This window comes from Amblyomma mixtum, chromosome 5 (genome assembly GCF_055824585.1).
Source record: "Amblyomma mixtum isolate Tamu chromosome 5, ASM5582458v1, whole genome shotgun sequence".
NCBI lineage: Eukaryota > Metazoa > Arthropoda > Arachnida > Ixodida > Ixodidae > Amblyomma > Amblyomma mixtum.
Window position 1 is genome coordinate 48,444,077 of NC_143016.1, and position 23,786 is coordinate 48,467,862.

Consider the following 23,786-nt stretch of genomic DNA (forward strand, 5'->3'; position numbering starts at 1 on the left):
ATTCTCCAGCAGAGCCCAAAAACTTTATGGTTTTACACCTGCAAGGAATGATAGGATATATCTGCATGGCTGGCAATTACAAAGTAATCAATCTGAGAGGAACGTGTTGTGCTCAAGGGCGCAACCATGGGTCCCCCATTAATATATTCATAAGGTGGCTGGAGAGTATTCGAACGCCCGAAATTCTGCACGCTGTACAATGCACGCTATGCACTTCGTGTCAGAAACTCATGCGAGTGTGCGATCTCCATGAATTGGTAGGACCTACCTCAAACCTAGCAAAAAGGTCGGCTCCCTGTGAGATTAACTCCCCCAATTTCAAATGTGCATTTCTGCAAAAGGCTAACATAGCTTCAATGCATTATATGTGTCAACACAGCTTCAATGACTGCGACAAAGCTTCAATGTGCTCTTTTTTTTTTTTCACGCAATCGTCTTGTGTGCTAGAGAAATACATGGTTTAGAAAATGCCTATTGTGACATACAAGGGTTCAGCCTCTTGCCACTTATGCATGAAAGGCATTCAAAATGCACTAAGACCTCTCTAAAGTAAAGTCAGTCGAACCAGCAAAAATCTTTACTATATCAGCGTCCTTGTTATACTGGTTGTCAGTGATGGCATGGCTCTGAGGATGCTGTCTGGAAATTAATTTGGCTACTTAAAAAGCACATTGTATTGGCTCAGAAAATAAAAACTTAGAAATACCTTCCATCTTGCCCTAATTATCCCACTATGTGCTAATTATTTATTCTCGCTTATGGCATTTCATGTTAGCATGTTCTCGATTTCCTCTAAGTCTCAGGGAACTACTGCATTTGCACAAATACACGGGAGGGTGGGGTGAATTTTGATATCACGTGAAAACCAAAGCTTTGCTTGAACATGGTGTCATCTTCCACAGCCTCAGTGTCATTTAGATGGCAATAGTTAAGAAACATGTGCGACACAATCGAGCGCGGCAAAACCATCGACACACTGCAGCCATGCCTCCACTTCTCGCTGCTACTACTTCGTGCTTTGCGCCTTGCGCTTTCCAGTGCTGAGAACATTTGCCCTTTTCTTCCCTTGCCTACACCTCACTGCACTTTTACTGTCTTTCCTTTCTCAGCAGCCCATGCCACCTTCTTTTGATGTTCGCAGCCAGTTTTATTTTCCCGTGCACACCATGCGCTTTGCCGCAAGGTCCCAAAGAAAGTTGGCTTCTCCTAGCAGCTCATGAGCCTGGTGGCTAAGCCATCTTAAAAAAGTGCCGTTTATATCACCTTGAATATTCTTTGCCTCCGACTGTTGGCCTTGTGATTATGCCGTTTAGAGTCTGCAGCTCTGGGATTTCCTAGACTGCACGCATGCCGCGATGTCGTCATTCTGTGAGAACTATGTCACCATGGCCAGTAGCTCTTTACCATATACGTTTTTTTTATTAAAGTGCCATACTATAAAAGAAAAAAAAAAAGAGTACAGTCATCTATGGAAGGCGAAATGGAACTGCAGTTTCACTTTACTATATGCTAGTTTTTACTACGGTAGGGTTCTGTATTCACTTCGAAATCCTTCGATGAAAATTACTATTTGCTTCAAATTGAAATAGCCTCCATACAGGCAGCTGCCACCATGATAGACAGAATGGAAGAGAAGTATATAAAGAGGTGTCTCACATCCTTTGGTGCCTTCTGTAGAGGGTTCTTGTCCTCTATGGCCTCATTCACCATGTCCACTTTGGGCGGTTCCACAATGGTCTCCCGGAAGGGCACAATAGGATCTGACACATTGACCTCGACCTTGGCAAATCTGCACACCATAGAGAAATAAAAGAGGCTGTGTTTCTGAAAGAGTTCATTGTACACCAGCAGCGATGGCGCAGGGGTAGAGTACCCGCCTTGCGAGCAAGAGTATCGGGGTTCAAATTCCGGTGCCGCACACTCCTTCACCAGATTAAAAAAAAAAAAAGAAACTCTGCGTGCTGATGGAATTGCACAACTAAGCCGGCTGTGCAACCCCTAACTATATATAAGACCCCTCACAATGGCACAGTGGCTATGGCACTCGGCTACTGATCCCAAGGTCACTGGTTCAATCCCGGCCGAAATGCAAAAGCGCACGCCGCGTGCCATGTGATGTCAGCGCACGCTGAAGAACCCCAGCTGGACTATGTTAACCTGGGGTCCTCCGCTACAGTGTCCCTGATAGTCCCTGTGTCGCTTCGACATGTTAAACTCTAGTCTACTTATTTGGGGTGTGCAAATAATACTTTCTCTAAACCGAACCGAATATGAATACTGCAACCTTGCTACCGAATTAAATATGCAGTGGGCGTAGTGAGGCTGATGATGATGATGACATTTCTGTGGATGAGATAGGCGAGAGCTACGAATGAGGCATGGCCTCCGAGGTCAAGCATAAAGACCGGGTTTGCTGAACCTGCCTACTCGGCGCGGTGACTCAGTGGTTAGGGCAGTCGGCTACTGAGCTGGAGTTCATGGGTTCGAACCCGGCTGCGAGGGCCATGTTTTGATGGAAGCCAAATGCAAAGATGCCTGTACCGTATTTTCCGGTGTATAAGACGCACCCTTGTATAAGACGCACCTGCCATATATGCAAGCTGTCACTGAAAAAGTTCGTATATAAGACGCACCCGTGTATAAGACGCACCCCAGTTTACCAGTTAGGCTAGTGAGGCTTAATTAAACACGCTTGCGCGACTATCGCGAAATGCACCGTACCTGTGAGCAATTCTTAAGCAACGCTGAGTGATCGAAAAAGGCAACACTCACGCCATACCCGTCCGCGTTTTAGCAAAAAAGAAAGAAAAAACGATACAGCTGCCCATATGTCCATAACAACATTTTATTTCTACTTGAAACCTTCGAAGCCTTCATCTTCAGATGCGCTATCAAAAGGTTCACCCATTTCTGGAAGCAACTCGGCTAAAACATGCACTACGTACACGGAGCAAGAAAAGTTGCAAAGGGTGACTAAAAAAGAACGCCGGCTTGTCTTGACAATGGCGAGAAGCGCGATTGTCACCATCTTTTGGAGCTTCTCATTACTTTTGCTTGAGGCCTCCAAAACAGCCGCGCGTTTGTGATCCCGGAAGTCGTCATCCCCGCCGTTTCATGATAAAGATCACCTAGAATGTCGCGCACGGCGGTCCCGGTATTGAAGTATTAACCGTGTTACAACCGCGTTATTGGTAGTGATATTTTTTAGGTGAAAAAAGCTTGACCATGAACCGGAGTAATCGTGAACTCGCAAAAAAAAGATGAAAAATTCGCATATAAGACGCACCCTTGTATAGGACGCACCAGCAAGATTTTCGAAAAAAAGCCGCGTCTTATACACCGGAAAATACGGTATGCTGTGAGAAAACCCCAGGTGGCTGAAATTATTTTGGAGCTTTCCACTTCTGGCATCCCTTTCTCTTTCTTCTTTCACTCCCACCTTCCTCGCTTCCCTTCAAGCATCCACTGAGATATGAGAATTACTGTGCCTTTTCCTTTCCTCAGAAAACGATTTTTTCTAATCCTATAGACAGAAGAAAACTGTTAGAGCTATTAAAGCTAATCAATAAGTGCAAATAACCTAAGGAAGTTTAATATGGAGAGAATCGAGCATACTCTAAAGAACCGAAGTAGCCAAAAAGTGGTGAAGAGGGAACTGAGCATAGGCGAAAAATCAGACATAGGTATGCCTTAAGAAACAAAGAGGGCAACATCATTAGCAACATGAATAAGATAGTTAAAATAGCCGAAGAGTTCTGCACAAATATATAGAGTTCTGTGCTCTTAGAGCCCTTGAGAATGCAGAAGCCATAAAAATAAAGAGGGGGGGGGGGGGGGGGGGGGAACAAAGTGACATTTACAGCCCAGCTGGGAACAGGGAATGGTTAGTGAAAAAGTATTAGAAGTTGAGAAAATCAAAAATCAAGGGAGGTTATAGGAGTTACCGACATAAACAGCACCTTCAAGTAACAGTGCAAAACACAGACAGGACACATAGAACAAGAACACACAACGAGCGCTGACTTTAAACCTGACTTTTAGGTTGAAAGTCAGTGCTCGTCGTGTGTTCTCGTTATATGTGTCCCGTCTATGTTTTGCGCTGTTACTTGAAGATGAACAACCAACAAGCCCAAGCTGCTGTTCTGGATAAAGAGCATGCTAAACTAACACGCATGCTTCAGAGGTGGGGGAGGTATTGATGCGGGTCTATTCTTTCACTCTTTGCTCTCACATCTTTCAACTCTCCTCTACAGTCGAACCCCGCAATAACGAAACCGCCGGGGAAGGAAAACCTTTTCGTTGTCGTGAGAATTTCGCTGTCGCGAAAATGGACAAATAAGCACACTCATTACCTTCCAGAACCAAAATTGAATGAAAAAAGTCGCTTATTTCTTCAAGTCTTCAATGTGGTGCGCACTGCAGTTGTCGGATCTGCCCTGCTTTCGCATGTCCGTATCAAAGGCTTCCAGCCAGCTTGAGAATATTGCGCGCGTCATCCACGCTTTTTGTTTTGCAGTGTACTGGACCGGAAGCTTTCGGTTACCTTTAAAACACCGTGGCGTCTTGCTCCGGCCGATCACGAGGAGGGGACGCTTGTCAGATCCATCCATGTTTGAGCATAAAAGAATGGTGACCCGCTTTTTGCTCAGCTTGCCGCCATGGCATTTTTTTCCTTTCAGGTCTAGCGTTTTTGAAGGCAACATTTTGTAGAAGCCAGTTTCGTCCGCATTATAAATTTCGGAGTGCTCGTACTCGTCTATTATGCCTTCGTAACTTTCCTGCATCAAGTACGATGCTGCTTCAGCGTCGACGCTAGCACACTCCCCCGACAACACTTTGGCGACGATGCAGTGCCGCGCTTTAAATCGACTTAGCCATCCGGCGCTCGCCTTAAAGTTGTCGTGCCCCACAATGCACGCGAAGTCCATCGCCTTTTGCTGCAGAAGGCTTCCAGACAAAGGCACCTTGTTCACTCTCTTCTTCAGGAACCACTGAAATACGGCTTTGTCCACGTCTTTGTAGACCGGCGCTGCCAAAGTCTTGTTCTGAGCGTGCGCGCCGTTCTGGAGTACCGTCATGATGCCATTCTTTGATTTCAGAATCGTAGAAAGTGAGCTGCACGGGATACTGAACTCCTACGCAATGTCTGTCTTCTTTCTGCCACAAGCACTGTACACTGTACACAAGCAAGTCGCGGGCGAATTTGGTTTGCACAAGGCGGACGGCGAGATAGTGTGGTCGGCGCATTAGCGAAAAGAAAAAAAAAAGGGTTCCTTGCTCTTCCCTGGTTGGCCAGCGGTGTCTTCACGTGAAACATCACATGCGTGCGTAGTCACCAACAGACGGGATAGCAAAAAGCCGCTTTCAGCGGGCAAAAAAAACAAAAAATTGCTTTGCTATCATCATCATTACCGAACCAACCAAAAGTAAACAAAAATGGCTGCGCCGGTGCTTGTTGGCAGGTGAAATGAACGGGCCCGACTTGTCAGATGAGTGTGCTGCTGCAATTTTGCCCATTCTATGTTCCCGACTGGCTGATGTGCTGAAAAAATGTTGCAGATCACTACCTCAAACTTTTCTTAATGCGGGACTGCTTTTTAAAAACCTTTCGCTGTTGAGAGGGGACAAATGCAATGAACCTTATGGGAGTTCGCCGGGGGCGCCAGAATTTTTCGTTGCCGCGAGAATTTCGTTCTTGAGGGCTTTCGTTATTGAGGGGTTCAACTGTATCTGCACGTGGCAGTGGTTGTGGCTCAGATTGAGCCAGTAGGCAGGCCCGTGCAATTTCCTTTTCACCTTTCTTTCACTTCCAACAACAACAACACGCATGCTTCAAAAGATACTGTCATGGAGTTGGGACGGCAGGTTCACCCGAAGGCTGAAATTAAAGCCTGTTTTAAATCTCAAACTAACCAACCTGAAATATAAATCCACTGACTGATTAACTTGAAATCTGCCACTAACTGCTCATTTGTGTGCACCTGTGCTGGTGAACAAAAAATGGCCTGGCTTAGCTTATGGTTAAGCCCATGGGCGTCCGGAGGGGGGGGCAAGGGGGGGCGGCTGCACCCCCCTGGAAAATCACTCACTCGAACCGTGAGTGATGGCCGCACGTCAGGGGCGGCGGTGCGCTCAGCCAAAAGAGTAAAAGCGGCTCCGCTTCCACGCTTTGGGTCACATCTGCGAAGTGCCGCGTCCGGGGACGCGTCGTTGCAGACATACAGCGGCACCGGCGAGCATGTGTTTCGAGCTGTCTTGAGATGTGTGCCTGTTTCTTTGATCTCTAGAGAGATAGCGACACGGAGGCAGACAGTGCACACCCCGGCCACCGATGAATTCTTCAGGAGGGAGGGACAAATCAGCCGTGTCCATCCCCGCTTTGTCGGGCTGCTCAAGGGCAAGCGGGCGATGAGTTGGCGCCGCCGCCGCTCGCTGTCTCCTCCGATCCATGGGAGAGCGCAGTTCGGTACAAGCACCGCTTTCAGAATCTTCGGCAAAGGGGATTAGCTGCTTTTGTTCACGGCGACGCAGTCTCCAGAGGCGCCCCCACACCAGCGTTCCTTGCGTCTTCTCCGGAAACCAGCGCCTTTGGTCAAGGCAGCCCGATGGCGCCTGCCTGGCTCGCCTGTCACCTCTGGCTGGGCCTCAAATCCCAACAGCGCCCATGTACTGTGCGATGTCAGTGCATGGTAAAGAGACCCAGGTGGTCGACATTATCCGGAACTCTGTACTAATCCGTCCCTCATAGCCTGAGTCGTTTTGGGGCTCTGAACCCCATAAAAACACACAAAACAAATTTTCCGACCGGAGTGGCGAGTGTCCCTTCCCCTCGGAAGTCGCGCGGCGTTCCTTGCGTGTGCGCGCCTCTGTGTTTGTGCTTCGGTGTTTTTAGTGGCCGGTTGTCAACGAAGCTGAGAACAACCAAGACAGCGGACGAGAAAACGACGAGCGGCGAGTAGTGTGTGTGCAAATACTCGACTGTGCGGTTGCGCGAGCAAGATGGAGCGAGGTGTATGAAGCTGCGAGCGTGCATTTATCTTGTAAATAAGTTTTCGTTGTATATATAGTCATTTTTTGTTTTCAACGTACGCATTCAACCGTTTTTCCAATCAATGTGTATATATTTTTAATACTACCAACCCCGAGGAACTCCATAGCCAGCTTTGTCTCGCGCGGTCCCGAATGATGGACATTCGACGCTTCTTCAAGCGTCAGCGGTTGTCTGACGAAGCATTATCCAAATGCGCCCCTCCAGATTCTGGTGTGACATGTGACAACGGTGTAGCATTTGAACAGAGTGATGCAAGCTTTTATCACCGCACAGTAGCTGATGTCGTCGACTCCATGGAAGGGACTCTGTCAACAGTGAGTTCAGGTGATGCAGCAGGCCGAGATGATTCCATTTCTCCTTTCTTGGGATTTAAGTCCGGATTTGACCAGAGCGATGCAACCTTTCATCACCGGACAGTAGCCGACGTCGTCGTCTCCATGGAAGTAACTCCACCAGCAAGCTCCGGTCACGCAGTAAGCCGAGACGATTCCCTTTCTCCTTGCTTGGGATTGAAGTCCGGAGACAACATCAAGAAAACAAATAACTTGCCTCAAGAATATGACTTAGGAGAGTTTCTAGGCAAGGCTAAACTCACTGGCATACCGGACTTTTTGAAGTTACGTCTTCTTACTAAGCCATGGTCGCCAAATGTCACATATGATTTTAAGACGGATGTAACACCTGGAAAGAGGCCTTTTCGACATCAATGGCTGGGAGATTACGCCCCCTGGCTTGCGTACTCAGCGACAGCGAAAGGCGCCTTTTGTCGTTTTTGCGTCATTTTTCCTCCGCGTGTTCACCGGGGTACTCAAGGTAGTTTTATCGTGCGCGCTTTCAGTAACTACAGAAAAATGCACGAGGCGTGCAGGGATCATGTAAAATCCCAATGGCACCAGGAGGCAATGACGGCCTCAAAGAACTTTATGGATGTGATGAGAACCCGTATGCAGCAAGACTGAGCACTCTTCTCCACGAAGTGATAGTACCTTTTTGCATTTTTATTAATTTTAATTGTTTCTTCGTTGATAAACTCCAATGTATCTCTCCTAGCCTCGCTTTAATTTGCTGTTTGTATTTTTTCTTTCATGTGTGTATTTTACTTATTTATTTTATTTATATATAAATAAATAAATTTTCTCCGCAAATAGTGCCTTTTTGCTACGAACATACCCCCCACCCCCCCCCCCCCCTCCGGCGCCAGAACCAATGGGGCCCCCCCTGCAAAAAATTCTGCGGACGCCCTTGGTTAAGCCTAGGATGCGAAGCATACCGCCGGCGGAGGCTACGCGTCCGCAAGCGAGCGCACGAGTTGAGCCCCAGCTTTCACAGCTGTTGTGACGTCAGCGCCCCTAGCGGAAGGAGCGGGAGTTAGGCCGCCGGTGGAGGCTGCGCGTCCGCAAGCGAGCGCACGAGTTGAGCCCCAGCTTTCACAGCTGTTGTGACGTCATATCACGTGGTGCGCCGATGTAGGTCAAGTGGTAGCTACGCGGCCGCGCGCGACGCAGCAAGGAAGGGCTCGGTTGTGCGGCTAGTATGCTTCGCATAAAGGAAGCTCGGTGGCAGCAATACCAACCTCTCGGTGAGGTCATTGAGGCATCGCTCCAGGTGGACTTCTCCCGCAGTAAGCAGCACGTGCTCCCCCGTCTCCTGGAGCAGCACCTGGACGCAGGGGTCGGCTTGGTGCAGCAGCTTCAGGCCACGCACCAGGGCACCCATATCAGCCAGGCGCCGTGGCTCTATGGCCACCCGCAGAATGGGCGTCACGGGACCCCGCATGTCCGCAAAGGGGGCACATGCCACTGAGCTGGACAGTGTCGCTGTGCGCACCACGTGCTCTTCCAAACCTCCTATGCCTGCATTCACGCAATGTTGAGGAGAAAAAAAGAAAGGTGAATGAAACAATAAACTATAACAACCTGAAGCCTCAGTATTTTCCAACAACCACTCTGCACCAGGTTTCCAATGATCTCTCCTAATGTCTCAAGATCACTGATCCAGTGAGGATTTGCTTGAGATACTCAAACGATGAAAGCAAGAAAAGAATGCTATCGTAGCAAGCGCTGCAGTGAATGCTCTGCATCAGTAAGGTATCAGTTTTTGGTGCTGCTATTAGTAAGTTACCAGCAGCACAGGTTGCCTGTGCCATGAAAGAGGCGTACAAACAGTGGGGGACATGCATTGTCTTCATAGCAGAGGTAATGTTGCCCCCTTTTTAAGTAGAAAAGTGCCAAAAACTCATGTCCCCACATGCTTGCCCTATGCTGGAAATTAGAAAAACATGACTGCACTATCGAGGTGTAGGCCAATTTAAGGGCATAGAGACAAGAAAAATTTAAGCTGTAATTTCTTCTCACCCAGTACATTAAAAATATGATTGCTAATCATGGAACATCATGCAAAATTAAAAAAAAACTCAATTCTTTTTTTTTTTTTTGCAGAGTATTTTTTTGTAAAATGACTTTGGTTTAAGCGCAGCAAGTCCAGGGCACAACTGGACGTAACAAAAAATTTAACAGCTCATTTGCAAAGGTACTGGCATTGGTGATGTGCTGATCATGTAGTCAGAGGATACTGACGCCATATTGTGCAATACCCATTGTTCCCCAATTCACAACAAGCACATGTTTGTAAGCTTCTACAAAACACTGCATGCATTTTAGTTCTGTTGATGTGAAGCTCCATCAATCTGAAAGAATCTCAGGTTGCACAAATTGAGTTCAGTTCAGTTTATGGGGTTTAACGTCGCAAAGCGACTCAGGCTATGAGAGACGCCGTAGTGAAGGGCTCCGGAAACTTCGACCACCTGGGGTTCTTTAACGTGCACTGACATCGCACAGTACACGGGCCTCTAGAATTTCTCCTCCAAAGAAATTCTAGCCGTCGCGGCCGGGATCGAACCCACGTCTTTTGGGTCAGCAGCCGAGCACCATAACCACTGAGCCACCGCGGCGGCAGTTGCACAAATTGAAGGCGTGCAAGGTAGCAACCATGGGAAGACTGACTGTGGAACAAAAACTGTGCAAACCTTCACTGTTTGCAAGCATTGCACACTTAGAATATGACATGATGTTGCTAACTGCAGTAGCTATAAAAATGTTAGAAAGGAAATCTATATTCAAGATGAAACCGTTTGTAAGCTGATAACTTCCCACCGGCAGATTCCCTGTTGCAGACTACAGTGGTGATCGTGTGTGCGTACAAAGAAAATGCAATCTAAATTTTGATCACTTTCTTCCTCTAAAACTAATGCAAGGAAGCATGTAAAAAGAAATGACAGCTTCACTTAAATTAAACGACTTCACATGGCTTCGAACATGAGACCATTTCATGGACAGGTGTTGGCAATCAAGTAGGATAGATGCACTCTCATACCTTATGCCTGCCTGTAACACCTACTCTACTGCCACAGAAAATATTGCCAGCTTCTGCAGCAACTTGTCTGTGGCTAAGTTCGTATATGCACAGGTTGGTGTAGCACTAGGGTTATGATTCAATTATATTCATATTGTTCCGGGACAGAAGGCATTCAAAGCATGTAGAACTGCATAACACAAGGCACAAGCATTAAGCACACAAGGAAAACTAAGCACAGGCCGCCATGATGGATTCGGTCACCGCGCACGCGCCGAGCACACACAACTTCGTCTGCATCGTTGCCATTCGCTAGGTTCGTAGCAATATATTTGGCAATTACATATTGTACTATTTCTTTCTTAGTGCCCTATTTTTGGTGTGGTTTATGGTGTTTAATGTCCCAAAGCGACTGAGGCTATGAGAGACGTCGTAGTGAAGGGCTCTGGAAGTTTCGACCACCTGGAGTTCTTTAACGTGCACTGACATCGCACAGTACACGGGCCTCTAGAATTTCTCCTCCAAAGAAATTCTAGCCGTCGCGGCCGGGATCGAACCCGCGTCTTTCGGGTCAGCAGCCGAGCACCATAACCACTGAGCCACCGCGGCGGCGCCCTATTTTTCACCACTACTATCAACCTGAATGCCACAGTGGCTGTGTAACTTTGCAGCAGGATGCCTAAACTTACTTTTCTTTTGAGCTGAAAGGAATGAAATCAGGATGCAACCATGAAATGAACCAAATGACACACACTGCGAGAAGAGAGACAGATACAATGCCGTACCAAGAATATTCCCAGCAGGAACACAATCCATCAACTCCAGTTCCTTTCCCATAAGCAGGTAAAGCTTCTCTACAGTTGCCACGGTGATGTGCTCTTCTGGACCCAAGTCCTTCAGCCTAAGAGCAGGATTAATGGTCACAGCCTGCAAGGCACAAGGGTGAAAAAACTGTACCAACTATCAGCAGAAGAAAGAACAGAGTCAGGCCAGCTGCATGCACCAAAACTAACTGACCTTCTCAAGAAATTTGGCCGGGTCATGCTTGGGCCCAAGGACATACACTTGCTGGCCACGCTTTAGTGTGCCACTGAAGACCCGTCCAAAGGCTATAAACGTAGAGTCGTCGTCATCTTTCTCCTCAGGAGTGCACTCTTCGACAACCGGTGCTGTGAAGGACAACAGTGGGCATCCATATACCATAAAGAGGAAAAAGAAAATGCAAACAACAGGCATTGCTAGGACCCAGCAGCACTCATTTCTTCTTTTATTTCCACAGTAAAAAAGATGCAAGAGAAAATGTTGGACCGAGAGACTACTGAAGAGCTTGAAGCAAATAATATTGTCGAACTATGTATAAGCCAAAAAATAACATCAAATCATGGCCTTTTAAAGTGATGTGTCAACATCCATTTAAAGTAATAACAAGAAAACATTAAGCAAATAATAACAATAACAAGCACATATAGTAAGAATAAGAAGCACATATTATTTTGTTTAATTCATTCTATTTACAGAACTGTCCCTGCCTAAATTTTGAATACCAAGGTCTTTTAATAAATTTAAAACATTCCCCTTTCACATCAGCGGGCCAATATCCTTCGATATAGAAACTGATGCAAATTCACTAATTTTGTACCAGACCATAGTGAGCATAAAAATGAAGACATATGCAGATATGTGTGCCACTGTTCTGAAAGTACATACAAGTGATTTGTCAAAATGTTGTAAAGCAGCTCAAACAAACTACTGAACCGCTATTTGGTTCAGCGCAAAAGACGAACACAAAGAAAGGAAACGACACACATGGAGCGCTACTAGCCCAGCACGAAGTTTTGTTGAACTGCTATGTTGAGGTAAATAACGTTAACTGCAGCTGTGCACACATTTTAGCTAGCACAATTGAACATCTATTAGGGCCAGAAAAAGGTATTTGTGGACGCTGAAAAGATTGCTTCAAGACTATGTGCAGATTGCCATGCAATTTCGTCCAACATACAGCATGCATACATAACAAAGGGTTTTAGATTTGGTTAGCCTTTTTTTCCTTTTCTTTGCCATGTCTTTCACGTTTGTAGCATCATGGTCTGTTGACAGCACTGAGATTCCTGTGTCCCCCTGACATCACGTTAACATTGAAAAGATTTGGTTTATGCAGGCTTAACATCCTAAAGTGACTCGGGCTATGAGGGACTGCGTGGTGAAGGGCTCCAGAAATTTTGACAACCTGGGGTACTTTAATGTGCACTGACTGACTCACACGGTACAGAGGCATTTCACCTCCACCAAAATGCGACTGCCGCGGCCAGAATCGACTCCGCGTCTTTTGGATCAGCAGCCAAACGCCATGACCACTGAGCCACTGTGGCAGCTTTCGTTGAAACAAAGCTCCAAAAAAAGGATTCTTCTACACCAAAATATTTGAGAAGTTAGTACCATCTGGCATATAAGGTAGTAACCGAACAAGAAAAGTTTTTCAGCAGCACTGTTTTTTTTTTTTGCATATTTAAAGCTGCTGTCTCTTTTTGCATATTTAAAGTAGACATTTTTCCAGCGACCAACGGTTTGCCAGCTTCAAAGACTTTAGCCCCATTGCCACTGGCTAGCAAATCGCCAGCTTTAGAAGTGAATGGGAATGAAGCTTTAGAAGGCAAGCTTGATTAGCTCCATTAAGGAAAGACCTAATCAGCTGCAAGCACAAGGCGAAGGGATATGGGGACAAAAGAGAAGGGTGGGTGATGGTGACAATGAGAAAAAAGCTCATCGAATGGATATGAAGCTGCAATGCCTACCAGCATGACCATTCTTCTGAGCGTCCAGAGAATCTTGGCCAGCTGCTGCCAAGGCCATCCGCTCAGCATGACGCTGCCGAGCCTGCTCCCGTCGCAAGGCGATCTCTTCGAGACTCAGCAGCCTGCAAGAATAAGGGAGTAATTACTCATTGGCATGCACCCAAGCGCAACTTTACAGCTACAAAGGAAAGCTATAGAGCTTCCACAGAAACTTTGCAGTTAAAAAAAAATTTGTCCTGGTCTGGGGTTCGAACCCAGGACCGCTGCTTCACCAGAGCAGTTGCTCTACCAAGTGAACTAACCAGGACGGCTAGCAGCATTAGATAAGGGGAGGGGGGCACTTTCAAAACGTTCAGAACAGGATGGAATGTGAATATTAAAAAAAATTCAAAAGACATTTACGATTCTCCCTAATGCAAAATTTGAGCGCAGCTCTGTCACTGTCTCAGGCTCTATAGGCTTATTGTTTCGCTTTGCTGGGTCGTCGGCATATCTAGCGACCATATTAATTCGATAGTAATATTAGTTGATGAAGATGAAGATGTGCAATGTGCAGCACGCGAGAATATGTATTTTAGTTCGATGGCAGTATTAGTAGAAGAAGACGATGACATGCAGTACACAGCGTGAGAGTGTATTACAGTTTAACATGAGGCGCGATTGGCTGTGGTGACAGCCTAGTGCTTTCGTACAGTGGCCAGCGAAGCTGATCTATTCATGGCACCACGGGTTTGAATTTCAACTGCGGCGATGTCTATTTTTTATTATTTATGGTTTGGCTCGGTTACAGTGATGACGGCGACATGGCTCAACCCACGAACAAACATTTAAGAGCTGGGCTTTACAGAAAGTCAAATAAACAACAGTTGCTGTGGGATGTAGTGAGAAAAAAAAGAGACGGCTAAAAGAAAAAACTAGACCAATGCCATTTTCAACAGGATAATGTGGCCTTGCGTTATGCCCTTACTCTTCAGCTCACTTCATGCAGAGTGCAATAAACGTTCTATCTGCAATTACAATTATCTTCTCGCTGAAAGGCTATTTGATTCATTGTTTTCACGCAAAATAGGCATGGACACACTGAGCCTGCTTGCATGTCTTATTTAGGGGTATTCTGTTTAAATGAACTTCTGACAAGACGAACAAATCCTCTGGGTCTTTCAAGTTTGTCGTAAAGAAAGTTTACTCTATGACTCAAGACTAATATTTTCCCACAAAACTATATGTGTTAGTACATATATGTTTCTAATGCATTAATTTATTATAAATAAAGTTTCACACACACTGTATTTGTTCTGATGTAAAAGTGAGGTTACCACTGCAATGTTCTTGCCATCCTTGAACAGAACCTACACGTTAGAATAACGACTAACTATCCCCGATTTCAAGGTGTGCACAGGTATGCTCATACTCTGAATACTTTCTCAAGTACAGTCAGGACATGCTCTGGTGTCAATATACCAATAAACAGATTACACCAACACAACCATGCATGAACGATAAGAAATTAGCAAATTCAATTAGACACACCTTGTCCTGTTTTCCGGAAGCAGTTTTGTTTCCACTGCTACCATTTTGGAGATGCAGACGATCACCGGAGCTTCATCATGTGATGAGCAATCTAGAAAAGCTGTTTTAAACAAAGATGATGGTCACTACTAACGGTGAGAACCCCAAAAGAAAAAAAAGTGCTTTGGCTCATGGGATCTTTAACTGCGAACATATATTTCTTAAAGGGACCATGAAATGATAGTTTTTGAGGTTAGGAAAAGTGTAGCAGCGATTGGTGTTTTATCACTCGTCACTGTACTGCAAAAGTTTTGAAGGTATCTTGATTAACACCGGAGATCATCGTCATCATCAGCCTGACTACGCTCACTGCAGGGCAAAGGCCTCTCCCATGTCTCTCCAATTAACCCTATCCTTTGCCAGTTGCAGCCACCGCATCCCCGCAAACTTCTTAATTTCATCTGCCCACCTAATTTTCTGCCGCCCCCTGCTACGTTCGCCTTCTCTTGGAATCCACTCCGTTACCCTTAAGGCCCAGCGGTTATCTTGCCTTCGCATTACATGCCCTGCCCAAGCCCATTTCTTCCTCTTGATTTCGACTAGGATGTCATTAACCCGCGTTTGTTTCCTCACCCACTCTGCCACTTTTGATCTCTTAACGTTACACCTAACATTTTTCTTTCCATTGCTCATTGCGCTGTCCTTAACTTAAGCTGAACCCTCTTTAACCCTGCGATTAAAAATGGATGCCCCCTCCTCACCCCCTTCAATTCATGCCAACGAGCCAAGAAAAATTAAAGAGGTCAGAACTGCACCCCTCCGTTCCCCATCTAGCCCCATCCTGCCCATGCCACCTGGGCTCGCCCAATGAGAAGGCTAGCCCAATTTGTCCAATGACGTCATTGGAGTAGGGGGGCAGCTAAGAATGCATGATGAGATCTCGTCCCAATAAGTTGTGAGCTAATGTGAGCAGCAATTAAAAAAATTATTTGCAAGTTATAGGATCCATGCGAAGCTTTTAAATTTGACTTGAATTCTCACAAAGACCCCTTCTACAGATCTGTTGCGCTACACTAGAACCATCAGAATCATTTCAGGGTCCCTTTAAGCTCTTGTTCCAGCAGGAGTAAAATGGTAATACGAGGTCTGTTAGAAAAGTATCCGACCTTTGGCCGTTGAAAAAAAACTTGCATAACTGGAGCGTTGCAAACCTAGTCATCTTTAAAGTAGTCTACTTGGGACTCCACACACTTCTCCCAGCGGTGCTGCCATTGTGGGAAGTATTCCGAAAAGGCCCTTTTCGGAATGGAGTTTAGCTCAGCTGTCGTTGCAGCCATAATGTTCTTCCTTGTCTGAAATCGCGCTCTTTTCAATGGTCTTTTGATTTTGGGAACCAGCCAGAAATCGCAGGGGCCATATCAGGACAGTAAGGAGTCTGTTGAACTACAGGAGTCTGGTTTTTCACCAAAAAATCTGATTCGAGTGCAAGGAATGTGCAGGAGCATTGGCGCGATGGGTGCGCCAATTTCCTGTTGACCTCAGCTCCGGGTTCTTGCGCCGCACAGCATCACGTAGGCAACGGAGGACATCCCTGTAGTACTCTTTGGTCATTGTTTGACCCTGTAGAGTGCGTACTCGTGGTCTGCCACACAGAGGGTGTCAAAGAAAGCAGTCAGCATCACTTTCACATTGCTGCGCAATTGGCGGGCCTTCTTAAGTCTTGGTGACGTGGAATGCTTCCACTCTGACGACTGGGATCTGGTTTCCGGGTCGTACCTACACCCAAGACTCGTCACTAGTGATTATGATGTTGATGAAGTCGGGGTCACTGTTTGCGGAATCCAGCATGTCCTGTGAGACTTCAACACGACACTGCTTTTGCTCCACCGTGAGCAGCTTCGGCACGAATTTCGCCGCAACTCTCTCCATGGCCAAATCTTCGGTGATAATGGAATGTGCGGAGAAATTGCTCATGTCCACCTCTTCCTCAATTTCTCGGATAGTCACGCGACAGTCCCGCATCACCATAGCGTTCAGTTCGGCAATGACCTGCTCATTTTGGCATGTTGATGGCCGATTGGAGCGTGGCTCGTTCTCCACCGATGTGCGGCCATCTTTAAAACAATTGTAACACTGCTTAAACTGTGTGCTGCTCATAGCATCTTCACCGAAAGCCGTCTGAATATTTCGAATGGTTTCCACTCGGCTGTCGCCAAGTTTATGGCAAAATTTGTTGCAGTAGCGCTGCTCCTTTCACTCCGCCATTTTCCTTGCAATAAAAAACCGACGAGAGCACTGCACACTGCCTCACTCAAACGCTGCTTCCCAGCGACTGACGCTATCGGCAGGCGGGAAAAAATTCATGCATGCGCATGAAGGTTCAAGGGCGCCTGATGCAAGCGCGCTTGTCTCATATCCATCGGGTGTTCGCAAAAAAAAAATAAAGTCGGATACTTTTCTAACAGACCTCGTAAGTCTATCTTCCAGCCAAGAGTTCCGCAATTTAATTTCCTGCTCTGGCACAGCTTCGTTTAAAAGCTAACTTCTTAACATTTCTGTGGATGCCATACCACCAGCAAAGCACGAAACGTGGTCGGATAAATTCCAAGCCTTAAGGAAAAGGAAAAACAAAACTTATGACCCCATTGCAAAAGCATTCAGCAACTCCACTAGTAGACTAAATAGTAACCTAAAATGACAACTGTTCCGGCAGACATCGCAGGACCTTCTGTGCATGTAGAACATTTGCGAGTGCAGATAAGGAGCAACGATAGTGTGAGCAACAAAGCCTTGCAAATTCTATAGAACCATGCTACACTAGCAGGAAGTAAAAAAAGAAAAAAGCAGCTGACAATAATGATTGATTTCTTTAGCACGCTGGGATTCAAGTAAACCTTTGCTCTGTTCATTCCTGCTATTCACTTTTCATTGTGCTCCGCTACGAAATTTCTCTCCTAGCTCGCAATTTTTTTTTGCAGTCCCATGAAAACCTATCAGGAGGTCCTACTGTAAACATCAACACTGCGGTTGCCACATGGAGCACTTTGAATTGGCAGGAATTGCAGGGAATGCTGCTTGTGAAAAGGATGCGCTAGTTGCTCAGTTCTGATATAACGCCCACAGGCAGCCATACCCCGTAAAATCTCAAAAATTCAATATCAGTTCACTCGAGATCACAGCCCATTCAAAATCCCAGTACTCCAACAGAAAACTTTTGCGCTTCTGAATAATACAAGGTTAATTTCACTGAATAATTGAGCAGCCAGTTGCACTGCTGACCAGATAATTCGTTGACTTTGGTTACAGCCTCTGAGACCCTACATGGGCTAAAATCACACAGATTCAGCGCTGTTGCTCATCGCGATGTAACTTGAATACTTCTGGCTGTCCAAAAATTTACCATCCAACTTTTACCGGAGTACACAAATTTGCTTAGCTAGGAAGTCAGTGTGCTTGAAAGCACTGCACTTTCAGCTGCAAGTTCTTCAGTGCTCTTTGATGGCCCACGCAGGACATTATGCAGACAGTGATGTGCTTTACTGCAAGCTGTGCCAGGAATGGTGACGAGGCTTGTCGATCACTGAGTTAACCAATGGAGACGTGAGTGCTCCGCACATGGAGCTGTCCTAATTGAAATTAAAGCGACCGTTTTGTACAATTCAAAGGGCAGCAAATGTTTCTAAAAGAGAAAACATTCGCTTTGGTGCACATTGGTGCAATGACAATTAGTTCGATGCAGAATGACGTAGGAGTGGAAGCACTGTGCCTTATGTTCAATGCATGCTTTCTGTCTATTATCAGCGTGACAAATTTGATCTGAAGTGTTAACACGTGCAAGTACACACCCTTTTTCAGCAGGCGTGTCTCTTCTGGTAGAGATTCAAAGGACTGAGATGGAGGACACATCAGGGATTCAACTCTGGCTTCAGGGAGCTCAGCAGGACTTGGGATCAGCATTGTCATCTCTGAAGGAACGGCATCAGGGAAAAAAAAGAGGACAGTGGCAAACCAAATCGGTATCGTAATAATTAAGAGTCCCACTGCACTGATGACATGTAAGCAGCCAAGCTAACTGAAACTCAAAAGCCAACTAACTGTTTATTCGGATTAACTAGTGCCCAGGACAAAAATAGAGCGACTCAGTAGGAGCAGTAGCTGAACACGTGGCACAGATCATAATCAGGACATTCGTGGCTCTTGCCCATGCTCTATTTAAGCATGAAGCAGAACTTTATAGATAACAAATATGCATAGCTGAGAACAGTTCGGTGCATGGGCGTCCGGAAGGGGGGGCAAGGGGGGGCGTTTGCCCCCCCTTGGAATTACGGATATTATTTATGCCCTACCAGAAAACAACTACAAACCTACCGCCTCCCTCATCCCCAGACATCGGGTGCACCCCCCTGGAAAAAGTTCTGCGGACGCCCTTGGTTCGGTGTATAGTATAATAATGTGTGCTTAGTAATGATTATTTATGAACAAACCAGACACATTATGAGAACATGAATTAATACTAATTTAGCCCACGAGCCAAAGCTGAAGAATGATAAGGTTAAGCGCTGGCAGTAATAAAGAGAGGAAACTGACTGACACAAGCTTTGTGGCAATACAAAGACCATGCAATATTCCAGTACATCTGTATAATGTGCATACTAAGTAAGAAAGGTATATCATAGTGTTAAATTTATACAGCTGCATGTTAATTAACATATAGGATTCAAATTAAAGCTAAGAAGAATTACTACATTTTTTTTCCATGTGACAGCGGCCTCAAGAAACAAGGAGAGGAGGGAATTATGTCTTTTCATATACAACCGATCACACTTCCAGTGCATGATATACCTTCAATGCTTAGTGTCATGCGAGTTTACTCTCACGAAGCTCTGACTCCTTGCTTTAGCTGCACTGCTGAGCCACCAAGTGCATGACTGGCGTCACACTGAAGGCTACCCACACACACAGCAGCGGAGGAGGAGACTGAACTCAATGCTTGGAAACTGGACAAGCAAACTCCACATACAAAAAACTAATGGTTACATTTAGAATTTTTAATTACAATGGAGAATGTTTGTTATGTAGCGTCATAATTTCTGCCCATCCCTCCAGTTCATTTCTGGATGTCCACTTATAAAAACTTATAAAAAAATTTTGGTCAAAAGCCCTGCATCAAGTACATTTCGTGCCATTACCCAAGAAAGCGTCGGCCAATGGTAGCCACTGTGAGCACACAGCTTGAAGCTGCACGCGAGAGTCACTGTGCCGAGCATCTCGTGCTGTCAAAGTCACGCCCAGGGATTTGACTATTTTCTCCATTGCCACTTTGTCTCTGTGGGAAAAGAAAAGCATGTGAGGGCATCAAGAGAAGGTAAAAATTATGGTCTATTTACCTACATACCAATCGTGCAGAGCAAACAGTAATCGCACGCATTTTTTACAACACGGTAGTCAGCCTTGCCTTCAGAGCAAAGAAATGTAAAGCAGAGAAAAAATACAATTTTTTCTTTCCTGTAGTTTGGCAGTTCAAACTTTTGAAGCACAGACAGTGAAAAACAGATGGCGACTCTGGGAAAAAAAAGGCAATTAGATGTGTACAAAAAGAAGCTATAAACATACCGCCTACAGCAGATGGCATCGTACACCTCCCAAAGGTTTTCGAGGATCAGTTGGGCAAACAGCGGCTTTTTGCACTTTGCCTAAAAGAGAAAAGGAAATGCAATGTAATTCTTAATTAATGAGCAAGGTGCAAAGCAAGTGTTAAAATGTGCACAAAATATTTCAAGCTGCCCAACACCCAATCAGCACATTTCTTGGAAAGGAAAGCATGAATGTTCACAGCTGAAAAGCAAGGTGGCATGGAGGCACACTCGTAGCACAGGCATACAAATCACACTTTATCACTGTGTGCTGCTTTACCAAAGAAGCAAGACAAAAGCCTCAAAGTCTTTCGCAACTGGTGATCTGTGCTCAAACACCCAAATTCTCTTGAACCAGCCAACATGGCCTCTCCTGCTTTAGGCAATGCAAATACATGGTGATTTACTTTCTACCATGAAGTGAACACTTTGCAAGAGTGCTTTTGATTAGCCTTGATTCCACTCCGAAGAACATGCAAGGCCAGCATGCAGCATAAAAGTCTCATGACTGCTGCCAGTGCATGTAAAAATGATGGTTAGTAAGAAAAGTTTACAAGGAGTCTCCATGAAGAGGGCTGGTTACTAACGAAGACAACTGACAAAGTTTTCTTACAGAAGTAGTCCTACGACACCACGAGAACTCACTGAGTCTAATCTGTAAGCGGCCTTATAAAAGTAAAATAAGTGTAATTTAAACTGTCACCAGATTCAACACTTCCATTATGGATCTGTCGAAACACTTTTTCTAATATGAATAATGTAGACCACTGAAGTGTTCAAATTAACATAGCTTGCCTAAGGGCATCTCTGCCACTCTGGAATTAAATTCCCCACTTGCAATATCTTTGATAGAGAAAAGCTGCAAAAAAAAAAAAAAAAAACTACAACAGCTAAGCTACTGCTTAACACGAACAATTCAGCAAAAAGCTGTTCTCGTCGGCAGCATTCTCGTGGCTGTTCAACTTTGCGAGCCTGCTGTTCATCTGTTAGCATGCATTTAGCTGTGGGCGGCTCTGTCTACCGTCTGGGTGTGGTCAAGGGGACAACTAGTAGTCTGGATGCTTTCCTTTTACGCATGCGATATTTCCAAATATATGCTGCATTGATTCGGTGACAATGTCTTGTTTCACCGCGAAGCCTGGTGGCTTTGCGGTCTACTGCACGTATAGCTGGATTGTGCTGCTGCTGACACTTCTTATCACACTCATGAGCACTCAGAATTTCTGTCGCTCTCTGCAGCTGATTTTACAGTACCATGTCTGGCATGGCGAAGGAGCTGCATGTCACTACTGTGCACGGAGTGTCTAGAGCACAGTGATGTATAGTACACATATCTCGGGTGTCTACCATGCTGGTACGCACATAGGGTGTTCCTATGCTGATCATTATATGAGTGCCCCACACGGACTCTGCTCTGAGCTGCAAAGAAGACAAAGCAGCCATGGTTGAGTGAGGAGCCGTCGGGCTTTGTTATAGCTGTGCTTGGGGACTGCTTGCTGAAGGCCACTGCAGATGAGCTTCCTGTAACAGCTTTTAGCTCTACAAAAACAGAAGCCATCATCCCAACCTAACAGCTGATCTAGGTTAGAAAATAAAAAAGACATTGATAAGACGAGACTAAAGGCACAAACATGGCACAAACATCATTGTTACGCCCACCACGACGGGAGTGGAACAATGCTGGAAATGCAGTGTAGCTTGCAGTTCATTAGACGAAATAAGTTTTAATCATCTTTCCTAATCTACTAATGTCTTAAGCCAATCATGTCAAGCAACACAGTGAAGAAGTGTGACCAACTCTGATCAGAACTTTAGCCTTTTATAAGCCTGTTGGAGGACTGCACGCAGCATGAAGAAGTTTCCAGCAACCAAAAGCTTACCGGGACACCATCTCACCTGAGCCCCTTTGAGGATTCGCTTTGCCTTAGTGTTGAGATAAAAGTCACCCCACAGAGTTTTCTCAAGAACTTGTTTCTTCATCCCTAGCTTCTCGGCGTACAGGTGGGCAAACTGGGATGTGCTGAGGCAGCAGAAGGAAGCAAATGCCACCATAGTTCATTTTGCACCCATCCCATTAGATACATCTAGGTAAATCCAACAAGGTAAAACTTTAACTATGCTGTACAGAGAGGTGATACGGTGAATGCAACAAACTATAAAGTGCGCGCCAATAAGCGGGCACAAAGTTGCAACTAAGATTCATTTTCAGTAAAACACATGCTCTGGTACACTTTTGTTACATGCAGCAATGTTTACTATAAAATGATAGAATGTACACCTTTTAAAGCCTCATGAAACATCAGGCGTAACAAACAGCCCGGGAAAAAAGAGCTCAGAGCAAAAAAACAAAACAAAAACAATGATCATCAGTTAGTGTGCAGAAAGCCAACTGCAAGATAAAATGCAGTCAAAATAATTTGAGATAACACTTACCTAAACCCCCAACCATCACAAGCACTTGCAAACACCACATTTCCCAGCTCTGGGGCAAAGTAAAGTGTGGAGTCATCAGCGTCATCAAGACCACTATTCCAGTCGAACACCAAGGCCTAAGGAAAGAAAAAAGAAAGTTGAGACATTACTGCGAAAGCACTGCAGCTTCAGTGCACATGGCATAGGCTTGTACTACAAAACCGTATGGCGCCACTGCAACTATAGTAACCTAACCCACTGGAGCGATGCAACTGTCTGGCTGCAGCCATGGTAGCTGCGGGACGCCTGAGCGGATCTAACAAATAGCCACCTCGTAACCGACATACGCAGACATGCAACACAGAGGAAAGCGAGTTTCAAAATGCTACCGGAAAGGGCTCGCCAACTTTCACGTGTGATTGCGGATCTGCTGCACGCAGAAGTGCATTCTTTGGCATTTGGCTCGGGTGCTCATGACAACACAATGCAGTGACTGCACGGGTTGATGTATTTCAGAAGGTGTCCCAGGGCCTCTAAGTACTAATTTCATGTTTCATTTTAGCAAGTTGCAATTGCTTGCAAGTTTTACACTTTCAATACAATAAAATTGAATGACAGAAAAAGCCACAAAATCGAATAAAGGCATGTCATCTGGTTTTTTTGTTTCATCACAATATCTTTCCATGCTACAACACCTACTTGCATTTTTATAATACCTGTTTTGACAGATGGTAATTTTTAGCAGTATTAGAAAATGAATTTCAGCAGGAAATGACACCAAGTTAGCAGCTGATGTAGGACCATTCTGCATCACCGTGTCTGGAGGCTCATTCAAGGGAAACTATTGATTTAAGCTTTACTACCATTGAGAACTCTTTAGCAGTTGATGCAGGTAACTACTGCCCAAGCGATCGAAGTCAATCACTTATGACCTTATGGCAACTGCAACTGCCCATGTAAAAGTAGCATAACTCCTGCTCTTGTGGCAAAAAACAGCGGTTGCACGAGAACGAGGAGGGTGTGGACACGACGCTCTGT

At 45.4% G+C, this 23,786-nt stretch overlaps 1 protein-coding gene across 2 annotated transcripts in view; it reads right to left on the reverse strand.

Moving 5' to 3' along the window:
- The window catches only part of LOC149342036 (elongation factor-like GTPase 1), a 152,048-nt gene that overhangs the window by 121,522 nt on the left and 6,740 nt on the right, over positions 1-23,786 (reverse strand). For both annotated transcript variants that reach the window (XM_089544345.1, XM_089544344.1), the window contains exons 7-17: positions 22,770-22,885; positions 22,233-22,356; positions 20,317-20,396; positions 19,893-20,029; positions 18,549-18,668; positions 14,725-14,824; positions 13,195-13,316; positions 11,420-11,571; positions 11,188-11,329; positions 8,625-8,904; positions 1,657-1,789 (exon numbers count right to left, since the gene is read on the reverse strand). In XM_089544345.1, the coding sequence (XP_089400471.1) occupies positions 1,657-1,789; positions 8,625-8,904; positions 11,188-11,329; positions 11,420-11,571; positions 13,195-13,316; positions 14,725-14,824; positions 18,549-18,668; positions 19,893-20,029; positions 20,317-20,396; positions 22,233-22,356; positions 22,770-22,885 (1,506 nt within the window). The remainder of the gene's footprint in view (positions 1-1,656; positions 1,790-8,624; positions 8,905-11,187; positions 11,330-11,419; positions 11,572-13,194; positions 13,317-14,724; positions 14,825-18,548; positions 18,669-19,892; positions 20,030-20,316; positions 20,397-22,232; positions 22,357-22,769; positions 22,886-23,786) is intronic.